General features: G+C 36.7%; 1 protein-coding gene across 3 annotated transcripts; it reads left to right on the top strand.

Moving 5' to 3' along the window:
* Positions 1–1126: 1126 nt before the first annotated feature.
* On the top strand, positions 1127–21920 carry VCAM1 (vascular cell adhesion molecule 1). 3 transcript variants are annotated; one of them, XM_027651618.1, is made up of 9 exons: positions 1127–5702; positions 6491–6543; positions 8162–8252; positions 15128–15406; positions 16021–16338; positions 16937–17209; positions 17813–18079; positions 18515–18781; positions 21233–21920. In XM_027651618.1, exons 3-9 carry the CDS (start codon positions 8201–8203, stop codon positions 21391–21393), a joined length of 1617 nt encoding a protein of 538 aa, XP_027507419.1. In that variant the 5' UTR covers positions 1127–5702; positions 6491–6543; positions 8162–8200; the 3' UTR covers positions 21394–21920. The 3 variants fall into 3 exon arrangements, with proteins under 3 accessions (XP_027507419.1, XP_027507420.1, XP_027507418.1); XM_027651619.1 differs by lacking the exons at positions 1127–5702; positions 6491–6543 and adding an exon at positions 6735–6833; XM_027651617.1 differs by lacking the exons at positions 1127–5702; positions 6491–6543; positions 8162–8252 and adding an exon at positions 14207–14406.
* The last annotated feature ends 1193 nt before the right edge of the window (positions 21921–23113 follow it).

A 23113-nucleotide genomic window follows, 5' to 3' on the forward strand; every position in this document is an offset into this window, starting at 1 on the left:
AGGGCATAGGGGCTGTAAGGAGATGAGATATATTAAAGTGAATCTTTTATCATGTAGCATCAGTAGCTGAGGTTTTGAAAAACAGGAAACTGCTTCAGGGTGGAGACTCCAAAAGCACCTACTGTTCTTTAGTGTAATTGTGTGAAATACCTGTGTTTCTGGAACCATAGTTTTCTGTAACATAATTGGGGTTTATTGTTTTGAATGGAAGGCCCTACCTCCCTCTGCTCCCCAAAATGCTGTGTATAAAAAAATATAGAGGGAAATTTCCAGTGACCTATTGCATTTTTTTAACATTACTTTTCCTAGCAAAGGCTGGTTGTCTTGGCAGTCATTGATAATTTTGAAGTCCTTCCTAAGGAAGGTCCAAAAGAATCAAAATGCAATGGCTAGGGCTAATTCTTGAGAATAACGTTCTGAAATTATCGCAAATAAAGAACTTGCAATGCCTGATGGATGGCAAGATTTACATGGCCCACATTAAGAAAATCTCATGGATGTTTGTATGGCCAACTCACTCTGGTCACATATTTCTCTGTAGAGAAACAAATAAAAAAATATTAGTGCCTCTCAACTGGCTTAATTTTTTTTCCCAAAGTAATGCTATGTCTCTGATTATTATTGTTGTTGTTGCTATTGTTGTTGTTGTTATTATTAACTCTGATGCTTTACTACATAAAAATGTTGCTAGACATTTATAAAAATACAACTAAAATATAAAATAAAAAAAATCTAGACTAATATGATAGGACAGTAGATGTATTACACAGGTAAAAAAAAGTCAACCAGGATATTGAAAGCAATTGTGTACTTGCATCAGGGAGATTAGTTCTGTGTTCTGTTGGAGAACTCACATGACAGTTATGTCAAAATCAAACAAGATATGGGTGAGTATTTACTGGCTTTTAACTAAAAATATTTTTCAACCATTTTTTAAAGGAAACTGAGATTGATTTCTCCATTTGCTTGTATGTGTATTTTATGTGGTCTGTAGAGAACATAGTACTTTTGAAGATAGATGTAATTCAACATGTAGATACATGGGTTCAACATTTGAGCTACCTAGAAGTGTTTCCAATAGAAGGATTCCAATAGAACTTGGAATATTTGTTTTATATATCTTTACTAAAAGATAGATTATAGAAGACAGTTTCAGGAGTAGTCTACAGTGTATACATAAATCGCTAAGTAAAAACTTTTTAGAAAAAGAATTATAATATATTGAGAATCAGATGTGTATTTTCTCCTTTACTTAGTCTATATGTCATGTAGATATTAATAACTTACTATATGGATATATCTGCATACGTTTTACAGAGCACAGAGCATTTATGTGTTTTAAGTATAGGCCATAAAGTTTTGTGTTGTAAGGAGTTTTAAAATGTAACTGGGACAGAATATCCTTTCAAAGGGACATAGCAAAATGGGGTTAAACTGCAGATATAAACACTGCAATATAGGATATCTGTAGGTGTCTATATGTCAACTCACACAGTTAGTGAAGGTCAGTAAAACTGGTCTAATTCCTACAGCTGGGCGGAATGTATAAAAAGTAAAAAATCAGTTTTTTACATGGCAGTGATTCTAGACCATCGTTAACCCTAAATTCCATTTTTTAAAATATTTTTTCTTCTGTCTTTCTACAACTTGTTTTGATTAAAAGACAAATAAAAAGGCCATAGACTAAATACAAGCAATTCCAGTGTTATAAATATCACAGCATAATGAAATGAGAAGGATTACTTTTCTTAGCTGAAGACTAGCAAGAACTGTGCTTTAGTAAGTGAGAATTCCTCTCATTTCCAGTCAAACGTTTCACATTTCCTTGAATTAAGTAGGTTTTGATTTCTCAAACTGATACTGTCTGATTAGATGATAATTTGTAGCTGGGAAGCTTTCAGGAAGTTTCTTGCTGTTTTCAGAGATAAAATGCTCAAATTACACAAATTTATGTGCTTGAGTATTTACCAGATTTTATGCACTGTTCATTCTGCATCTGGTTTTGACTTTAAAGAAAACTGTGGTTTTTCACTGTTGAAGGAATAATCTTTGGAGTAAAGTAAACCAAACTGAAGAAGGAAGTCATACCTCAAGTAAGGGGACATAATATTCTCAGCAAATATGACATTATTTAAAACAGTGCATGATGAACTTGGCCCATTATGTGCAGTCTTCATCTTCCGCTGAAGGAACTGCTGGTGACTGTAGCTGTGAGTTAGACATTGGTCTTACAGTAAATGTTGCTGATGTGGCAAATGATCTGATCCTCAGGCAGATTCTGCCAGAGTATGCTCTAGTCTTGCACTTCTGCCCTGAGAATGATGGGTGTCTTTGTCCAGGTGGCCAATATTGTCAGGACAATAAATCGATGTTCTTTCTTCTCTGGCCGGGAGGAAGTGTGGAGGAGGGAAGATGGTCTTCCTTCCAGAGGATATTTGCCTTTGCCATAGTGATAGAAAAAGCTGATGAAAAAAAAAAAGGCAAAACAGAAGGGTCAGAAAACTTATGGCAAAGGAAAAAACAATGAGAATATTGTATATGTCAGGACTCTGGTTGCCATTTAGTAAACAACCTTCTTCCTATTTTTGTATATTTTACTTGGATATCCTGTTTCTTTCTTTATCCCTTGTGTGACACTGGGATTCTGTGAAGGACTGGCCATAGAAAGTTTTCATCTATGGTTTATTTGTGGAGATTTTCCTGCTAAAATTGAGAAATGTTTAAAGAGTGATAATAGATGTTACTAAAATGGTAAATGCCAGCTTTCTTCCAGGAGAAGAATGGAAAGAAAATCAATAGAAAATAGTGATTTTGACTATATGCATTAGAGATTTACTATTTCATATATTTCATTTAAAACATCTTTGCATTTTGAGATCAGTTTTGACATGATCTTTTAAGTTGTGTTGCAAAGCCAACTTCTACTCTTTAGGTAAAGGTACTCTTTCTGATAAAATTTGCAAATTTTTGTACTATGGCAAAGAGCCTTCTGAGCTACAGCCAAGCTTGGTGCTTGAGCCCTGAGCTGAGTGGTGCAGCATAGCAGGAGCTCATCTATAAAGTATCTAAGAATCGTATTCCTCATTACTTCATTTACACCAATCCTTGTTAGCAAAGTCACTTTTTAGCCTTTGAGTCATTCCAATTTGCAGCAGTAGTAAATGAGATGCTTTCAATGTTAAGAAAGGTAAGACTTTACACAGCTGAAGAGAACAATGCAATGTCTAATAGTATATCGAGAAGATTCTCTGTTTGAATCCATTGGGCTTTAGACTAAGCCAGAATGAAAACTTAAGTAAGAAGGGAACATGATTAATTTAAGGAAAATTTTAGGGGCAGGTGCCAACAGGCAGCTTTGTAACAGTTGTAGTGCAAAGTCACCAGATGGCAAGGCAGCCAAAACGGGGTGACAGGACTGTGAGATGGCCTGGGAGTAATGCATTAGCAGCAGTTGGCAGGCTGTGCAATTCAAAAGTTTGACAGAGTCTCTGTGCAAAATTGGGATGCTCAGAAGAGCTCATTTGATAAAGTTCAGTAGCATTCTAGATTCAGGAATGACTGAGATGATTATTTTGCAGTTGCATGAAGAAAAAGATTTTGCAGTAGTAGTGCAGAGGAGAGATGTATAAAGCAGCAGAGTTGGTTTTAGATTGGCAGAACAGAGCAGGTGATTCCTGAGTTCTAACTGAACTTGTGTTAGTTAATACTAACTAAAAGTTAGTTTAGAATAAGATTTTGAAAGGCTACAAGCTTTAGAAATACATGTCAGTAAATTTGTATTTCCAAAGCTCTTAGATATTTCTTTCCATTTATTCATACGATTTTTCTTGTATTGAATTATGCTCTCAAAAACACAGATTCAGTGCAAAGAGGCCATCTCTCTCTGAGTCCCTGTGTAAGGAACTTGTATGACTTGTGCTTCCACCATTCTCAAGCTTTTATCTTTTAATCTGCTTTTGGCCAGTTTCAGAGATGAGATTCTGGCTTGAAAAACTTCTGACTGGTTGCGGGTGTTTATATATTCTGATAAAAATCTAAGTTTGATTAACCAAAGCCTTAGTGGAGTGTCAAAGCCTGGATACATTATCTGTCCATCTCTGTCTCCTTATAACAACTACACTGATGAGCACATTCAAACATTTCAATTGTGAAACGCTGGAGATGGGGGAATTGGAGTGAGATCTGGAGAACTAGCTAGCGTCTGGCCTACTTTCCATGATTCTTACCAGGATTCAGAGGAATATTGAATTGGCTGGAAAAACCCTCTTCCTCTTGCAAAAGCAGACCTTTATGTCAAAATTTTTGGTGTAGAGTTGCCTTTCTTTTAATATATGATGGAAAAGATAAAAAGCAAAGAGTTCAGAACATAAGGGAGAAAGAGCAGCAGCAGAATTTATGTATGAAAAAGTTTCCTTTCGGTGTAAGAAGGTAAAAAGTGTAACCTCCAATACAAAATATGTAATGTATTTTGTAATATATGTAAATAAGAATAAGAGAATAAAAATATTCTCTATAATAGTTTTTTCTGCTCTATGTAGTAGCACCCTTTGTTCTTTTATTTCAGCTACTTGATAAGACAAACCAGTTTTACTAAATTATGTGAGATATTGAAGACAATACTATTTAATAACATTTCCAGAATTTTATTTAATATCTGTTTCCTGTTTTCCATTTTTTCCATTTTTTGTTCTTTTATCTACTTACATTATTTACTGTGTTTTGTGAAGCAACTCCAAGTGATTCCTGGTTTGTCAGGGAAGATTTTAAGTTTTAGCATAAGAACAACTTATGGTGTTTGAAAGTATTTGTTTTACTATTCTCTTGAGTAGCCTCTCATTATGTGAACCCTGGAAATTTAACAAAGAAATTAGTGCCGGGGCTGACATTCACACATACCTTGAGTAGTAAGTTTCTCAGAGAAGAGCCTGTAGAATTTATTTCTATGTAAAGCACTATTACATTGACAGGAATGGTAGATTTCATTTCTCTTTAACAGCAAGATCTTAAAGCTGCCTTGGGCTCCTGGGTAATTCCTGCATATTCCTATGGGAAGCACAAAGCTGCTGTCGATGTTCCCAAACACTTCTGTGTGTTGTAAACCCAGATGTGACAATACAGCCTATACTTGCTTTCACTCCAGGCTCTTGACATTCCATGTGCTTGAGGGAGCTCTCTGAATAATGTAAACATTTCTTTTTTGAGATGCAGGGAGCAATCACAGCCAAGATGAAACTGAAAGCTCTCAGTCCCATATCGAGTTAGGCTTGTGTTGTGTTTGACCTTCGGTGACCTTAAGGAGTTACCATGAAATTGTTGCAACTGTAAGTTTTTGTAACTTGGTTATCATGAGATTACCAAGAAGTCACAGACTACTTCTTCCTTGGTTTCATGTCCCTATTTCTGCTAATTAGATCATGACAGGATTTCCAGTTATTCACAGTGGTTTGCTTCACAGCTGTGTGCCAGAACAGTGCTATTCACAGTCTAATAGATAATTGTGTCTGTCAGTGAAAACACTAACTTGGTCGTCTGAGTTTTTGTCTTAGTTTTCCATTTAAGAAAGCTTAGGAAGGATAAACCGAATCCTAAATGGAGTATCGTACAATACAAGTCCTGACAAAAACAGGTGAATACCATAATATGAAATGCACTCATTGAAATGATAAATTTTATTAAGAAGAATAAGAAAATAAAAGATCGAGGTAAGTTTAGAGATAATTCACAGAAACAAAACTAACTTGACAAAGAATGTTATGCAGAATCATCTATTTAGTAATTGCTTTCCCCCGGTTAGTTATGGATTTCTAAACACACTGCTTACTTTTCAGTCTTGTGATAAATTTCTGTTCATTCTTGTAATCATTCTGTGCCATAGACTCCACCTAAAAATTTGTCCTCCTTTATATTAAATTTGCAAACCTTCTAGCAATCTTTAAAAATAAATTTTATTTATTAATTTTTCAATTAATAAATGGCATATAACATAAATTTAAAATAAACATTACAATTAAGAAATACAGTATACTTGATAAAGGGAAACAATTTTTCTTAAATTATCTTAGATCCTAAATTGTTGATAGAATATATTTGATAAGCAGTGGCACATTTTGTGAAACCATAAGCTAAAACAGGACCCATATGCTTACCTTAGAGGCAGAATGACAATCTCTTCATGCCACAAAATTTAGTAGAATTAGTACAAGACACCTGAGAGTACAACAAAAGCAAAGTCAGAAGTTTGATATTGGTACCCTAACAGATGAATCAGTATAATAAGAAATCACTTATAGGCTGATAGTTTTGTATCAAGCACGTTTTATCCATAATAACGAATTGCTAGAGTGTATTTCTTTTCAGTGTGAGATAATTGTATTATATTCATTCAAATAATTTAGAAAACTCAGTGTAAGATAATTTACTTAAAATCTTAATGAATTCACCCTCACATGTCTCTGGAAATTCCTGTTCCTTCATCCTGTTGGTCTTGCAGGTACCAAGAAACCGTGCTACTTGCTATCCAGCATAGAAGAAGATGTTACAGAGGTAAGACTAATCTCAAGCTCATGAGCCTAACAGAACTTAACTGGGTTTGATCCTTGGTCCACAAAAGGATTCAACACTGCATACACAACATTTACATCTTCCTTATCTTTTAGAAACTGCCCAGTGCACAGAATTGTTTTCTTTCCCATTCGGATGTGCCAGCTTCCAAGTGAACTCCCTGCATGGTCGTCTGGCTTAGTCAATTGTGATTTCATTCAGCAGAGAGAGAACCTCGGCCAGAACACCAAATAGGCAGAGCGTTTGTCTGGAGCTGAGCTTTTGAAAGAGAGGTACCAACATCTGTTCCTCATGATGTGGAGCTTACTGTAGTCAGAAATTAAGTCAAAGCAAAGTAAAACTTATCCAACCAAAAGGGTCGTTAAACCATCTGTTACTTATGATTTGGTATTCAGATACAATTCTTGGGAAATTTCAGGAGGGATTCTTGGCTAAGAAGCATTGGAATGTTGGCAGTCAAATATTTCTCATACTAATTCAGCACAGACCTTTGTCCTGCCTGTCAGCGATTTCAAATGTGTCACATTTCTCAAGTTGCCTCTCTTATCACTAGAGAGTAACATGGTCTGTGATTGAGGGTGACACAACTATGAAAGTCATTCTTGCTCCATTGTCTATATCAGACTACAAGGGGCTTTGATGCCTAGCCAAGTAATTGTCTGGGAAGGGGGAATAAATTCCAGTAGCTTATGTCTTTTTTACCCTTGCCTATCTAGAAAAATTCAGCTGCTTATGGTTTTTGTCACCTAGCCACTCCTACTTTGGCATATTCCTTCCATGAAAGTGTCAACAAATGGAGCAGTTAAGATGATACTTAACTATGTGGGGAAAAAAAAGTAAAGAGCGAAACAGTCTAAGTGAAGAAACAACATGTTTTTTATTTAAGGTAGGGCACATTTAATAGATAAAGGAAAGGTGCTAGATCCCTAATAGATTTGCAGCTGGTTTCAAGTGTCACTTCGTTTATCAGTATGTGTACAAACACACAATCACACACAGATACTGCAAAATGCTTTCTATTGGATACTTGTCATTTTGGCTTGATAGAAGTAAAAATCGGTTCATTCCCTTTTGTTTCTATTTGGAGGGTCATTTTCTTTAGAACTTTCAGTCCACTTCCAGAGAGAGAAAAATGACAATATCTAGATAAAAGAAAGATTTCTTTATGTGTCTTTAAAAAAAATAAACAAAATAATGAAATTGTGCAATCCATGTAATTCTTACCGATATGGAAGATTTAAAAATTATGAATCTTGAATCATGCAGTGTTAAGTAATTTAATTTCTTTCTGATATCTGTGTAATATCTCTACCTGTTAGTGAGACAATCCACCTTAGGAGTACAAAGATAACATTTCTATAATACAAGGCAGCAAAAGTAGTATCGATACAGCTGGACATGGTTCTTCAGAATATGAACAAGTGTAAGAGAAAAAAGAATGTATTCTCATAGACAAGTTGAAGGATAATCAATTAGTAGCAGTGCAGTTATCAGTAGGATTCTCCTGCTTAGGAGAATCCAAGTTCTGCATTCTTCCAGGTAAAATTGTCTGTTACAGACCTTGCTCTCATCATTCCCCTTTGTCTTTCTTAGTCTATAGAGACATACATGTGCCTCATGACTGAAGAATAGGAAGGAGATGGGAAATAGGGACGTGACTGATTCACAGGTGCATTGGAGAGTGGCTGCTGGTGAGTAATAACAAAGCTCGTTCAAAAAGTTCTCCACCCCTGTCTTGATAAACTTATTTTGATCCTGTGAAATACTTGCCTTAATGAGGTACACAACAATATTTAGTGGTATTGGAATTTCATGTAGAATATTGGGGGAATTTATTAACTTGGTCATATTCCTTCTTAAATGTTTTCATCTGACTTTATCTTGCCATATCCTAGGTTCTAGCCAGCATCTGCACTTTGACCCATCTGCACTTTGTCCCACTCTTTTACTCTGACCATTTTGAATGAGTTTTGTCTGAAAAAGGTACAGCTCCAGTGAGAACAAATGATTTTGATATGTATTTGTGTATTTGGATGAAAATAAAAGTAGATCTGAACTCTTACTTCAAAATTCCCAAAGAAATTTTGAGTGCTCCAAGGCTTGTATTTGAATTTGAGTACACTGGATAATATTTCAAGCGGGAAACTTTTTTTTTTTTACCTATGTCACTATGAAGACAATGAGACTTCAGCTGTCCAAACTAATGAAGTTTGATGTGCAGTACAGTACTTGACACTTTAAATATGTGGATTTAAAGGCTATTCAACAGTTTCATTTTTAGATTCAGCGTCACTAAAATCATACTTTCTTTTTTTTAGAAATAGAATTTGGAATTTCCACAGCTTGTTTTTTGCCAGCAACAACAGACTATAAAAAGTAGGGACTTTTTTCTCTAGTGGTTTCTATTTATTAGTAGATAAACTTCTTGTTCTTTCTGTAAAGTGAAATGGACAATGCGTCTGAATAGAAGAAAATAAGAAATTAGCTATTTTGTAGTCTATGCAAGTTATCATACTTCTGTATTATTTTATCTGGCACCTTTGTGGATTCTGGATGCCTTCAGACTAACCAAACAGGAAGTGTCATAGCTGGGAAGCTGGTGCCTGAGAAAGATAATGAGGAAGTAGATGCATTTATTTTTATATACAGTATTTAAGAAATTCCAGAAAAGGGAAAGAAGCAGATGATAAAACTTTCTTAAGATGTTTCTTTTTTTTTTTTCCTTTTTGCAATAGATGACAAGTTAGATGTGGAGTACAATTGTAAGGTGTGATGTGGGTTACAGGGTAATGCGTTGGTGTTCTTTTTGTAGTTAGGTACAAAGTTACAATTCCTGAAACAGACACAACCCTTTAAATAGATCTGCATGTAGATCTCATCCTTCCCAGCCGGAGATGAAAATTATAGGGAGTCAGTGATGCTTTCCTCCCCCTCTTGGGGCTATACTGAGGTTGTATTATTGTCAAGTGATGAGAAAGCTGGTGGAGGGAATCAGGAGAAGCAAAGGGTCAAGAAGTTCTGGGAACCAAAAAACCAGTAGGCACTGAGGAAGGAGACAGTGTATAACCCAAATAGCAGACTATTGAGGTTGCTGAGAACTGAAAATTTAGAGACCTGCTATATTAGCCATATAGTCAGTAGTATTTGTATATATCCTCCAGGTTCATGTTTTTTCTATTACTTGATCAAGATCTGACCATATTAAAGGTATTACCTTGGATGTGGTGCCTGAAGAGCATTCCTTCTTTGTTGATGCATGTCTGTTTTCCCTCTGAGAATGGTTCTCATTTGAGTTACAGCACATTGCTGTGGCTCTTGTCCTTTAGGCATGATCATACTATAGACACTCTGAGTGGGGTGGAAGCTCTTCATCCCAGCTGCTTCCATAAAGGATCAGAAACTCTGGAAGAGGCTTGCTTTACTCAGGCACCCAGTGTGCATCCCAAGGATATCTTTCCTGAGATGTGTGAGGGACCTAAGTATAAACTTGCTGTAATACCTCTGTGATACGAGGCTGAAGAACTGTTAAGTCAGACTTTGCTGCATCCTCTCACCTGAGTGTCAAGCCTTTCACAGAAGAATTCTGTCCTCTCAATCTGATGGGACACAGAGATCTTAAATAATATATTGGGTATGTTTCTGTGTTGGGATCCTGTACAAAGGCTGTAATTCCAGTACTGAGTATTTTTAGGAGAAATCCCAAATGATAGCTCTAGATGCAGATACAGGAGTGAAATGCCATGAAGCAGTTTGTTGCTGACGCAGGAAACAGAATGTCAAATTAGATGAATCTCCTTCTACCTTCTTTTTTCTTAAATTTCCTCTGCCAAAAGGATTAGCCCTCCTCGGTGTAGGTCCTTGGCCATAAATCACAAAACCAGTGGTGAAGGTTTTAAGACCTCAAATTCTGCAAGAGGTTTTGCCTTTCAGCTTTCCCCAAATAGCCTCCAGGAGACAGGGCAGTACATTAAAAATGCAAGAAGAGGATTATAAATGTTGGATAAGTAACATATTGGATAATGTGCATTTTGTTCAAATAATTCATTAAGGCATCAAGAACTTCCTATTTCTTTTGTCAAGAGGAAACTAGTAAGTACATCATATAGGTATTTAATGGGATTGTAGAAGTGTGAGTTAAAGCAAATACTTAGCACAGTTCTGAAATGATTTCTTTTCTTACATTCCAGAAAAGTCTGATGTAAGTTTCAGTTTCCCGAAGGACATTTGTGTATTCTGATGCCAGGCCAAAAATGGTGTGTTCGGTATTTCCAGACTCCCTTCTGAGACACACAATTGTTTTGTCTTTGTCCATCAAAGCCTGAGAAAAGTCTCTTTTGATTAATAGATGTATTGGAAAACATATATTTATGTCCCAGTGCTTAATTCTTTTAATCTTTTTTGCCTTTAGTGATATTCTTGTAATACTTGTTGCATTCCAGACTTCATTACGCTCCGCATGTGTCAAGATTTTTTCCAGTTGATCCTATAATACTTATCTCACTGTGGATGTAGATGCATCCTCTGTTTTTATCCCCAGCATCCTCCTCTGTACTGTTCGAATAAAAACCTAGATTATTTGAACTCTTGAGATAAACTGCTAAAACTTGTCAGCTGATCTTTATTTGTTTTCAGACAGTACAGACAGTTCTGAAAACAAGAAAAGTTGGTACCCATTTCCCTATTTAGAGGTTGGTGCTGAGACTAGTAGGAGTAACAGTAAAGTACATATTCTTTTTAAAATACATAGGAAGCTCACATTTGAAGTTGGATAAAGAGCAAATTTTAAGAAATTTTTTAATTTTGTGGCAGATCTGTACTTTCTTTAATAATATTTGTTGGCTAACTCTGCTCTTACCTATACTGTCTGAGTTAAATTTGTCTGATCACCCGGTATAGTAGTCCCTCTGGTAAGGATCCAACTCCACTAAAGTTAATGGCAGCTGTCCAGTTTAATCTGCTGAGAGCTGAATCAGAGTTATTTCCTATTTCATGTTATCTGATGAAGGACTTAATTAAAATTTTTCCAGCATGCGGATATGGCCTCCTATGTTCATATCTTTGTTTAGAAACTGATTTCCCAGAAACAAGGAAATTTTGCCCTTTCTTCTTCAGCTTAGCTTATGACTATTTAAGCAGTCCAAGCAGAAGAGTTTCATTTCTTGCTTCTCTCTGCCTATGATTTTAAAGTATTTATTTGCAACTTAACTGAGAGAGTGCTTTTCTTCAACAAAACCATTTTCTGTGAAATCAAATCAAATTCTGTAAACGTATTGTTACCTATTCTGGATAGATTTTGGATTTTTGTATTTGATAGCATTACTTTCAGAACAGTATTCTGCTTTCATTTCCTGAGACTTTTGAGATTTATTTTATTCTTCCTCCTTCTCTAACAAAGAAAAACTTATGATGGTGATAATAAAAATAAAATATTATGGTAGAAGCCACTGTGACATTTTTGTTGAATTTGGTTAGGCATTGCTAGATGCTTCAGATTTCCCTGTCTTATTGTCTACTGGGTAATTGGGTTTCCTTGGGGTGTTTTGTTCATTTATTATTAATTACTATTATTTTGAAGACATCCTTTCTGGCTGAGATCACAATTTTATCTTTCCACTATCGTTAATTCCCTTTCATATTTATGAGTTTATGATAAGTGAGGAAAAAAGTGGTTGATGCTTCCTATTTTACTCAGTGTGTTTCTGTAGCAGCTTGTGCTGTCCAGCTGTCCTTTGATGAGGATGCAAAGGTATGGCTGGCTGCAGTTAGGTGAAAAACAACAAAAAATAGTGCCTGAAGAAGTCGTGGTGCCTGTAGGCCAGCAGGACCCTTACATCCTGTGGTACAACTCGCACCTGAACATGGTACTTTGGAGCTAGCATTACGTTATTAACCGTATAAAATCTGCTTGACTTAAAACATGTATTGATGTAGTGCCAACTTTTCAGCAGATAGATTTCTTTAACATTTACAGTGTTGTTACTTCAGCCCTTATTTTTCCAAGTTATCACTCACTTACTAGATATTTGAATCTGTGCTGTTTATAAAATGTACTATGTGATTACAGTATTTCACAGACATCAAATGTCCAAACTGTTACATACCAAAAGATTTACCAGAGACATTTTGAAAACACACATGTTTTGTTCTGAATTTCTTGCTGCTTTTGTTTAGTGATTCATAACTGACCAGTATAGAATCATAGAATCATTTATGTTGGAAAAGACCTCTTTTAACCCTACACTGCCATGTTTACCACTAAACCGTATTGCCGGGTGCCACAAACAGACATTTCTGAACACTTCCAGGGATGGTCATTCCACCACTTTCCTAGGCAGTCTATTCCAATGCCTAACCACCCTTCAGTGAAGAATTTTTTCCTAATATATAATCTAAACCTTGCCTGGTGCAATTTGAGGCCCTTTCCTCTCGTCATTCCAACGTCTCAATGTCTTTCTTGAAGTGAGAGGCCCAAAACTGGTGTGGCCTCCCCAGTGCCAAGCACAGGGGGATGGGCACTGCCCTGGTCCTGCTGGCCACACTATTTCTGATCCAGGCCAGGATGCCATTGGCCGTTTTGGCCACCTGGGCACGCTGCCGACTCATGTTCAGCCACTGTCAAACAGCACCCCCAGGTCTTTTTCCCCAGAGCTGCTTCCTAGCCACCCTTGCCCCAGCCTGTAGTGTAGCCTGGGGTTGTAGTGACCCAAGTGCAGGACCCAGCACTTACCTTGTTGAACCTTATAAAATTGGCCTCATCCCGCTGATCCAGCCTGTCTGGATCGCTCTGCAGTGCCTGAATTACGCAAGTAGTTGAATACTTAAACAACTGAGATGTAGAAACCTTTATCCATTCTTTGCATTGATAGCATTTTCCAGCTGCAAATTAAACTCTGAAAATGTTAGTTTACTTTTTTCGTAACATTGTTGCTATATTAGGCAGTAATAGTTGTCCTCAGAAATATTCCAAACTGGCTTTGTATACCGACTGGAAACCAAATACTGAAAATAATCCCCAAGCTGTTCTATAACTGCTATACTTCACTTATATATAAACAGGACATAAGAGATCTGAGAGGTATATCAGTAATGGACATTTTTAAATGGAGTTGGGATTATTAGTTCATTTTGAATAGTATGAGCCTGATTCAAGCTGATTAAGTCAGATCTCCGGGCTTCTGTTATCTGACTTATTTCTTCATGTTTAGGGTTTAAAATTATTTAGGAACGAGTAGCATCACCTCAACTGGTAGCACAGTTTTCAAAGGGAATACTTTGAAATCCTATTGACAGCATAATGCTCTTTACAGAGCTGAGCATTGTTAAAAGTGTTCTCAAGATTCAGACCTACAAAAATATTTTCACTGAAAACAAAATTGAATAACTTTTACATCTGAGATAAAGTGCCATTCCAATTACTTGGAATCACCCACATACTTCCATTTCATCAGTTGTTTGCAGGATCAGATCTTGACCTGATCTTTCGAAGTGTAGTATGCACTATATTTACAAATGTTAACGTTTATTATTTTCCTGGCCTTTCACAAAGCAGCAGAGGGCGCTGAGCCAACCGGCACAGCCCGACATGGGTCTTTTCCTCCCTGCTCTGGATTTCCCTGTCCGGGGATTTCCCACTCCGGCTGGAGGAGAGCCTTTATAAAGAGCACGCTAGAGCTCTTCTAATAAACTGTTGCAGAGCAGCAAGATCTCACTGTGCTTCTTCACAGGAAATAGAAAGCAAAAGTTTTGAGTTTACTTTCTTTACCTGGTAACAGCAATTACAAATGTTGAAACAAATGGGAAGAACAAGCCAGGCTGTGCTAGTAATTTTGTATGTGCTAAGGACTGGTAAGTTGGGGAGAGGGGTTGCTTATTTTATTTGCTTTTAGTTTTTTTAAGTATAAACTGACCTAAAATTTACTGTTTGATATTTATTTCTCTTTGTTCCAGTTATTTTTTCATTTCAGTGAATACCACTGTCAATTAAGTAGTTCTGTCAAAATGTCAGGAACCCTTTTTTGACACTTATTTTGGGCTTTTCTGTGCTCTACAAAGACACAATCATTTTCTTACTGAGTTTGCTAAAAGACAGTCTAGGAGACAACTGCAGTGTGTCACTGAATGTTTGATTTTTACTGTTGTTCCTAACAGTATTGGTGACGTTTGGTACTAAATGTCCTATTGAAAGTGTTTCTAAAGTTGTCCTTGCTATCTTACTGTCTCCCCTCAAATGTTACAAGGTTTTAGAACCAGATTCACCTGACAAAAAAAAAAAAAGTTATATTGTGCCAATGCATTTCTTTTCACTGACAGCATTGGGTTTATGCCATTTTATACATGAGAACTGTTTGTTAGTCATCTGAGTTTGTATTACCTTTGACAAAATAACAATGCCTATGGTGTATTTTGGAGATGTAAACCACTGTATGAGTTTTTTTAGTTTAACTTCCATGTATCTATAAAGTAAATTTGAAACATAAAGACCTTATATCACAGTAGAACATGAGAAGAAATAGAAAAATAAATGTTGAGAAAGCTGCTGAATTTGTGTATTTTCTCCCTATTGTAGTTAAAGCTTTTGAAATGGAGATTATACCTGCTAATAAAATTGTTGCCCAAATTGGAAAAACACTCATACTCACATGCAATACTACTGGCTGTGCATCACCAAGTTTTTCCTGGAGAACACAAATGGACAACCCCCTTGGAGGAACAGTGAACAACCATGGGACATACTCTACCTTGACTATGAGTCCAGTTAGTGTTGGGAATTCTCATGATTATCTGTGTACTGTCTTCTGTGATAAGAAAGGGAAAAAAGAGAAGAGTGTCAAAGTTGAACTTTACTGTAAGTAAAAGTAAAATTCTCTGTAAGTAGTGCATGATTGTAAAAAATCCATAATTGTGGTTGGTAGTTAACTTGTAATTTAGGATAATGAGTCTGCTATAGCTCAACATGTATTTCCTTGTAAGATTCCTTTATCTGTCTGTGAAGGGCACTTTCTTAGCCTTTTTCTACTTAGCTTTCTGCACTGAGCTCAGTAGGTACTAATCTTAGTTATTCTTATTCTTGGCTCCCTGAATACAGTCACAGAGCTGGGGGGAAAAAAAATCAAAGCCTTTGTAGTTCTCAGGGGAATGATTCAGATGTCTAAACCCACCAGCAGAGACAACAGGATACCACCAGTACATGAATTGCTCTGAGTACCTGTGTTTAAGCAGCTGTATCACTGCCAAGGTGCCTTGCTGGATCTCACTCAATTTTTTGCGATCATATTTCAGAAATTGTACAAATAAAAGACCTGTATGTCTTCAGATCAAGATAGGTCTTGTAATGAAGTTGATATAATGTCATGTTCTGAACACCTCTAAATTCAAGATGTTTGCTATCTGGATCTTGCTCTCATCTTGACTCTAGTATTCATCTCTGCTAGTCTAAAGAAACTGATTTTATTCTTTTAGCTTTCCCCAGTGATCCTATCATTGAGATCAGCCCATCCTCAGTTGCTGGAGAAACAGTCACTGTCATCTGTAAAATTCCTGATGTGTATCCTTCTGAGCACCTGGAGCTAATCCTAAAGAAAGAGGAACATGTTCTTCACGAAAAAAATTTTTATGGAGATGACAGCACAAATACAGAGACCAAAACTGTGACATATTCATTTATTCCCATGGCTGAAGATATTGGGAAAGAGATTACCTGTGTGGCCAAGTTACCAGTTCCTTATATGGACTTTAAACCCAAAGAAAGAGTATCTTCTCAGAAACTGAATGCAAATTGTAAGTATTTTTGTACTAGGAATTTCACACAAAGTATGTCAGGTTCCATGGAATGGCTTTACAAAGTGTGTACTATAAATAATTTGTAATCTACACTTCTTATCTGATTTATTTATGTAAATAATCTATTGTACTAATTTGAATTCTGTTGTATTCAGTAGCAGTCACTGAGTCACTGTTGTTCATGACAGAAGTTAGGCAATGCTTAAGCAACTCCTCTCATTCTTTTACCTCAGGCACTGGTACTCAGTCAGAAAGTAAAGATCAGAAGAAAAATGGCATCATGCTAATAAAAAAATGTTTTTAAAATTGGAATTGTATGCCTAGGAATTCCATTATTATAGTTATAAACAATAAGGAGATTTAAAAAAAAAAGAGTAAAAAAAATTGAACACATTTTGTCTAGCTTAGCTTTCAAAGCTGCAAGCAAAATGTCTTATCAAGTCTGGAAAAACTGTTCCACTGTGTTACTGGGATACACATTAATCATTTTTTCTTGGTATTCTGTGAAATGTACCTCTAGAGAAGCTAGTCTTAGAGATGTGCTTGTCATTTTTCATTTACTTACTGATCTTGTCTTTCTTTTGTTCTCTCACAGTTGGTCCGCAAAATACTGTCATTACTGCATCTCCAGGCACCTCACCAATGGAAGGAGACTCTCTAAAACTCACTTGTGCGACTGAGAGCAACCCACCTCCACAAATAGTTTGGAGAAAACATTTGGCTGACGAAAGCATTCAGCATCTGATAAAAAACAATGTCCTTTCTATTCCCCATGCCCGTTTCAGTGATTCAGGACTGTACATCTGTGAAGTAATTAATCTGGTAACTAATAGAACAGAGACTGCAACTGTGGACATTGTTATACAAGGTACAAGTCTACTTGAATTTAACTTGTATTGACTCATTCTTAACTGGCAGCTGCTTGTTAGGTTGAGGGATGCTGAAACACTAAAAATTAGGAAATTATGGAGTGCTCCTTGTTACATATTCAGGATTTAGCTTCAATTTATGACTGCTCTTTGTGGGCTGTACTTTTTCTTTCTGTGCTTAATTTTCAATGGCTAATTCTGCCTGTACTGTTGTATATGCATACCTCTGTACATTTCCCACAATGCAACGCTCAAAGTGATAAAAGAATGTAAGAAAGTGGTGAGGGGACACACACTGTTATTTCCTTAAAATATAATGTACATAGTGATTTCACAGGAACATCACATTCTCCTTCTTTTAACTAGTTTTAGTCACTAGTAATGAATTCAGTAGTCATTTAATGGTAGAACTATTTTGTTTTTATTATTATTTTTATTGTTATTGATTACCGCTGTTTCAACAGAGCCAAAAGTCTCAGATAGAGTCTAGGATCAAAACCAAAATAAATAGATCCTTGGGCAAGCAATTCCTACTGTCTTAAAACTTTCTCCATCTTAAGTACTTTTACATTAATATAACATCCTTTTATTTTTTTGTTCAGGTGCTCCAGTCATTACAGAGCTCTCCATTGAGCCTTCTACAACAGTTCAAGAAGGAGAAAATGTTTCCATACAATGTTCTGCTGAGAGTAACCCTCCCCCCAAGATTATTTTAAGGAGAAAATCTGACAGTGCAGACATGGAGCCTTTCAGTGCAGGGAGCATTCTCCTTCTTCCATCTGTGATGTTCCTAAATGGAGGAGGCTATGAATGTGTAGCAGAAAATAAGTTTGGGAACAGTAAAAGTGAAATAACACTTAATGTGGAATGTAAGTATATGTAAAGCTTTCCCAGTTGTTTAAAAATAATTAATTGAATCTTCTGTGATAAATATAACTATCAAATTAAACAAAACCCTGTGAGTACAAAAAAATCAGCATGGTCCATTGCTCTTCCCAAAGGAAGGAGCGGTGCTGATAACCAAAACAAAGTCATGAAATCTTTAATGTAATGACAGTCTTAAGTCAGAATCTGAATGAGTGAGAAATTGGTCTGCCTTCTTAACAGTCTTGGTTAGAGTACTTGGTTAGTATGTTTAGGCTATTGAGGGTTTGTATGGAAACTCTGATACTGTGTGCTTTACTTTTTCTGAGAATGAAAAAGAAATTAATTTTGGGAGGCTGACAATCTACCATCCAGTAGGACATGTTGGATCCATCTCTGAAAAATCCAGTCATGATTAACTATAGGACTCTTCATTTCAGATGGACCAAAGAATACAATGATCTCTGTTATCCCTGCTACTGCTGTTAAAGAAGGAGAAACTGTGGTGATGAAATGTACTAGTTCTGGCAATCCATCTCCTGTGATCTCTTGGAAGAAAAAGAAAGCCACTGGGGAGTTTGAGAAAATTTTTAAAAATGCAACTTTAACTATACAGAACTTAAAAAGTCAAGATCTGGGGCTTTACGAGTGTGAAGCTTATAACCAACTTGGCAAGGAAGAAAAAGCTGTGAAATTATTTGTCCAAGGTTTGTAGAACAAGATGGAAAACAAATTTTTTATTTTATGTATTTTAGGTCCAGATCTCCTTCTGTGAAGAATGGGGTGGTTCTGTCTTTGATGTCAATGGAGTTAAAAGGTGTCCTTAATGTCATTAAGTCATTTAGGCAGCTTTAAACAAAAGTCATTTAGGCAGCTTTAAACAGTGAAGTGTGAAATCTGCCTTAGTACAGATAGCTTATGAAAAGTTCTTATGTCAGCTGAGCTTTCACCACTTCTTCCAATTGCCAAATGTGTGCATCAGGTAAAGAAGGTGTGTAATGCCTGTATTTTCTTCCAAATAGGTCTCAGGGTATATCTGCATACAAAAGATTCAAAGAGAAAGTACATGCTGAAACTTAGCTGTGGAAGCACTGTATTACAGCTCCCTGGCTCTCCTCTGAGTTCAGCTCTGTATGCTGTTCTTTCAGGGTGCCTTTAAGCCATAACAAATGCTGATTCCTCAACTGACCTGCAATGGTAGCGAAGTTCCATTTTCAGTAGTCAGCAGGCTTCTCTGCTTTAGCCCAGCCACTTCTGTCTATTGCATAGCAACAGTGTATTGCTTAGGGATCACTTCTGCCGCTAATCCAGCTCTCTCCCCTATTCTTTACTATTTTTGTAGCTGCACCAAAAAATACACTTTTGATTTCCCCTTCAAGTGCAGTGATACAAGAGGAAAGTGTTACCATTCCTTGCATATTTTTGGATGTTACATCTGTTCCGAGTACTCTGTAAAAGAAAAATAGATGATGGGTTCAAAACCTTGAAACAGTAGATGGCAAATATACCACGACAGGGCTCAGCTAAAGGGTGCAGGAAAATACACACGCATACCATTAATAAGCTGGGAGAGCAATCTCAACACTGCCAAAGGTTACTTAAAATAACTACTATACTGAGTTAATATTAGGATTTGTTTTAGACAGACAGAGTGACATCTTCAGTTTCATTAAGAATGAACTGTCTTTAAACAAACTGAGATGAGTTGCACAGGTTCTTGTTTTAAGTGGTAGGGTTTTGGTGCTAATGAAAACGTCTGTCCAAAATGGCAGATGAACAAAATAGTTGCTGCTTCAAAATTTTTCGTAGTTCCACTTCCACCTTTGAAAACAGGATGCAAAATTGCAGAACCTAGTGGAAAAAAATACAATTCTAGGATCTTTCCTTTGCCTTTTCTGTTTCTCTTATGTTGAAAGAGGACATCAACTTCTGTGTATGTTGGTCTGTGTCCTTTCATGAACTCAAATAAACAGTGAATTTAAAATAAGAAAAGAAGAAAAGGCTCCATATAATGTAAAAGATATCCATCGCTTGATAAAATGTTCTTTCTGTTGGCTTCAGCGTGTGAAGGATAGCTAGTGGCAGAGTAGTGTCTAAAGCTACGTGCTCAACTATTATAATGGGTCCATTAACTGGATTAGTACTTCGTGTGTAAAAGCTGCTGATACCTCAGGAGTTTTCACTTCTGTTTGTTGCTAAATCCTACCTTGCATTTCTTTTCAGTTCCTCCCCAAAATATTACTGTGTTAGTAAATCAATCAGAAAATGTTAAAGAAGGAGAAAATATCACTATTACGTGTAGCACATACAGTAACACACCATCAGAGATGGTCCTGAAAAAAGTCCATTAGGAGAAATTATTCTGCCATCAGCGAATGGAGCCTGTTTACAATGTCAACAAAAATTATATAGCCATATATTTGCTTCATGTTTTCAATAAGGTTGAAAACAACATCACAGCGATTGAGGTAGCTGTTGTAGGTAGGTAGATCTATTGCCTTAAACATATTTTGTTTGTACTTTCTAGTAAATTTTGTGTCAAGGTGAGCACAACTAGTTCATGGCTGATCCTTGCACAACAGTGCTGCAGTTAACCTAAAAAAAACCCACCCCAAATCAACCCAAACAATAGAACACCTGGTGAGAATAAGCTGTATTTAACCTCCTTTCAGTGTGGATGTTACTTTCCCTCTAACCCAAATAGGTGCAGTAGCTTTAAGGGTGGGGCCAGAAAAAGGTGGATCCTGGCTGCACTTCTGTCCACATGCATGAACAGTGAGACTAATCCAGACAAAGTTCAGTTATAAAAATATCCAAAGAGTGGGCTTTTTAAACATGGTCTTCCCCTTGAAGCATTGATTCCAGGAGGTTGAAACATACCAAAATGTTTCCTGGGTAAAATATGTGGTATTCCTCTGGTATTCTTTATTAATTTTATGGTATTCTTCATTGTAGATGGTATCAGATGGGTTTGAGTGGCTAGGAATTAAAGTGTGTTATATGAAGTTACTAAAAAACACGTAAGAAAAACATTTTGAAATGTGCTTTGTGCATGAAAACAGAAATAGTGTTCCAAACCCTGCCTGTACGGTAATTTGCACATATCTGTTTCAGTCAGTTTTTACACAACTTTTTTCTCCTTTTGTTTCCATTTTCAGCAAGATTGGAAAACCCAGATCAGATGTTACCACTGATTATTGCATTCTCCTCTGTAGCAGCGGTAGCAGTACCTGTAGTTGCAATTTTGATCTACGTGTCAAGAAAAGCAAAGATAAATGGATCCTACAGTCTTGTAAAAGCACTCAGGTTGAAAGTGTGATCACATGAATATAAGTCTTTAGTTGATATTAAGTAAATTTATTTATTGTTGTGACTGGTTCTACTCTTCTGGTAACAAACAAGTAACTTAAGAACAGCGCCAAACAAGTAACTTAAGAACAGTGATAGCAAATGGCTTTTTTTCATGTTTTGATAAGAGTTTTGGTATTCAAATTAAAGGAAAAGCTAGCATCCTCTCCTAGAAATTGGTAAATCACTTCTGTGTTGAAGCATGCTGAACAAAGAGTTCTGTGGAGAACCAAGTTTGTACATAGTGTATAATTTATGTTATAAATATGTTCAACTAAATATCAGTTTGTAAAATTGCAGTCTTATGTACAGAGAAATTTTGTTACTTCAAAGATATAAATCATCATTGCTTGAGCTCATCAGGTGATATTTTATTTTGTATTACTCTGCAGCATGAATGTTTTTAATATCATTTGTCTGCTTGTGTTTGGAAAATGTTCTGGTATAACTGATATTGCCATAAAGCCTGTACCTTCAATGAAGTTACGCAATCACTGGGCTATGCATTTCTAATTTATTTAAATTAATTTAAGATCTTGAGGCTCATTGGTGAAACATTTTATTTTAAATATTACTCAAAAAGTATCTGGGATTATAGTCTAGTTAGTTCTAGGACCAGTGAGATGTTTTTGTAGGCTTTAATCATTCTCAAATCAATGTCAGGGTTCTGTTATTTCGTGACAAGCCGAATCAGACCTTTTGTGTAAAATATAAGCTGACGATAAATATGCTTTACAGATTTCCACTGCAAAATAAAACTGCTGGTAGATTTCTTTGACTAAATCCCCCTAGTGATGCTTGCTTTAGGTTATGTCAGAATATACATTACTGTGGAAGGAACCAGTGAAAATTATCCTTAGCAACAGCAGATTTGAGTGTCACGGGAAGCCTTGGCTGTAAAGGCAGAAGCCAGGCCAGCAGCAATCCAAAGGCATAGGCAAGGGGGACAGGCAAAATCTCTGCAGCCTCGGCAGTGGTGGTTGTGTTGTGTCCTGAAGAAATACTTTTCCAAAGCTTATCACTGTGGAAATCTAAACCTTTTTGCTGTCAGCTTGTCTTTTGACAGCAGTTAGTTGGTTAGTGCCTTTTTCACTGCATGCTTTCCAGTGTTGGGAAAGTGGCTGTGAAAATAGTGGACTTTGTGTGCAGAGGCAAAGGTGGAGTTTGATAGTATTCTTCCTTACATCCCTTCTCCTCACTAGCAGTGGTACTTTGACTCATCTGGGTGTTGTCATTCAGCACTGAAAGCAAGGTTGTGGGACATGCAGGCTCTGTGGCTGAGAGTTGAAGTGCATCTTGATCCACTGTGCCCTGATCCAATTGCTAGGCATGGGAAGGTGGGCTTAGACCCACCAAACTTGCATACAGAAGGTAAAGCAGAAGTATGTCAAAAGAATATGCCTTTACATTATACACACAGTAACAACTGCTCCCAACAGCAATGCAAATGCAGGTGCCTCTTGGTAGCTGCTCTGGGGTGAGGCAATGGTGCACATCTCCCATATCTTTTTCCTAGCATGTTCAGTAGTGTTTTGTGCACAGTAAATCAGTGCATGCAGGATATCTATCTAGACTGGAAAGGGTGGCTTGGAAAGTGGGAGTGTAGCAGAAAAATGGGAGAGCAGTGTGGACTTGGCTTGGAGGAATGTGAGCATGCAGTAGGAGGGTGAAGAAAAAATTGAAGACAGAGG

This window comes from Corapipo altera, unplaced genomic scaffold (genome assembly GCF_003945725.1).
Source record: "Corapipo altera isolate COAL_440 unplaced genomic scaffold, ASM394572v1 57, whole genome shotgun sequence".
NCBI lineage: Eukaryota > Metazoa > Chordata > Aves > Passeriformes > Pipridae > Corapipo > Corapipo altera.

Bases quoted from the DNA above. Each gene is read 5' to 3' on its own strand.
- VCAM1 (XM_027651617.1), top strand. From the start codon at position 14,343: ATGTTGAAACAAATGGGAAGAACAAGCCAGGCTGTGCTAGTAATTTTG. The intron at 16,339-16,936 runs GTAAGTATTTTT...GTTCTCTCACAG, and splicing joins TCAGAAACTGAATGCAAATT to TTGGTCCGCAAAATACTGTC. The intron at 18,782-21,232 runs GTTTGTAGAACA...TTCCATTTTCAG, and splicing joins TGTGAAATTATTTGTCCAAG to CAAGATTGGAAAACCCAGAT.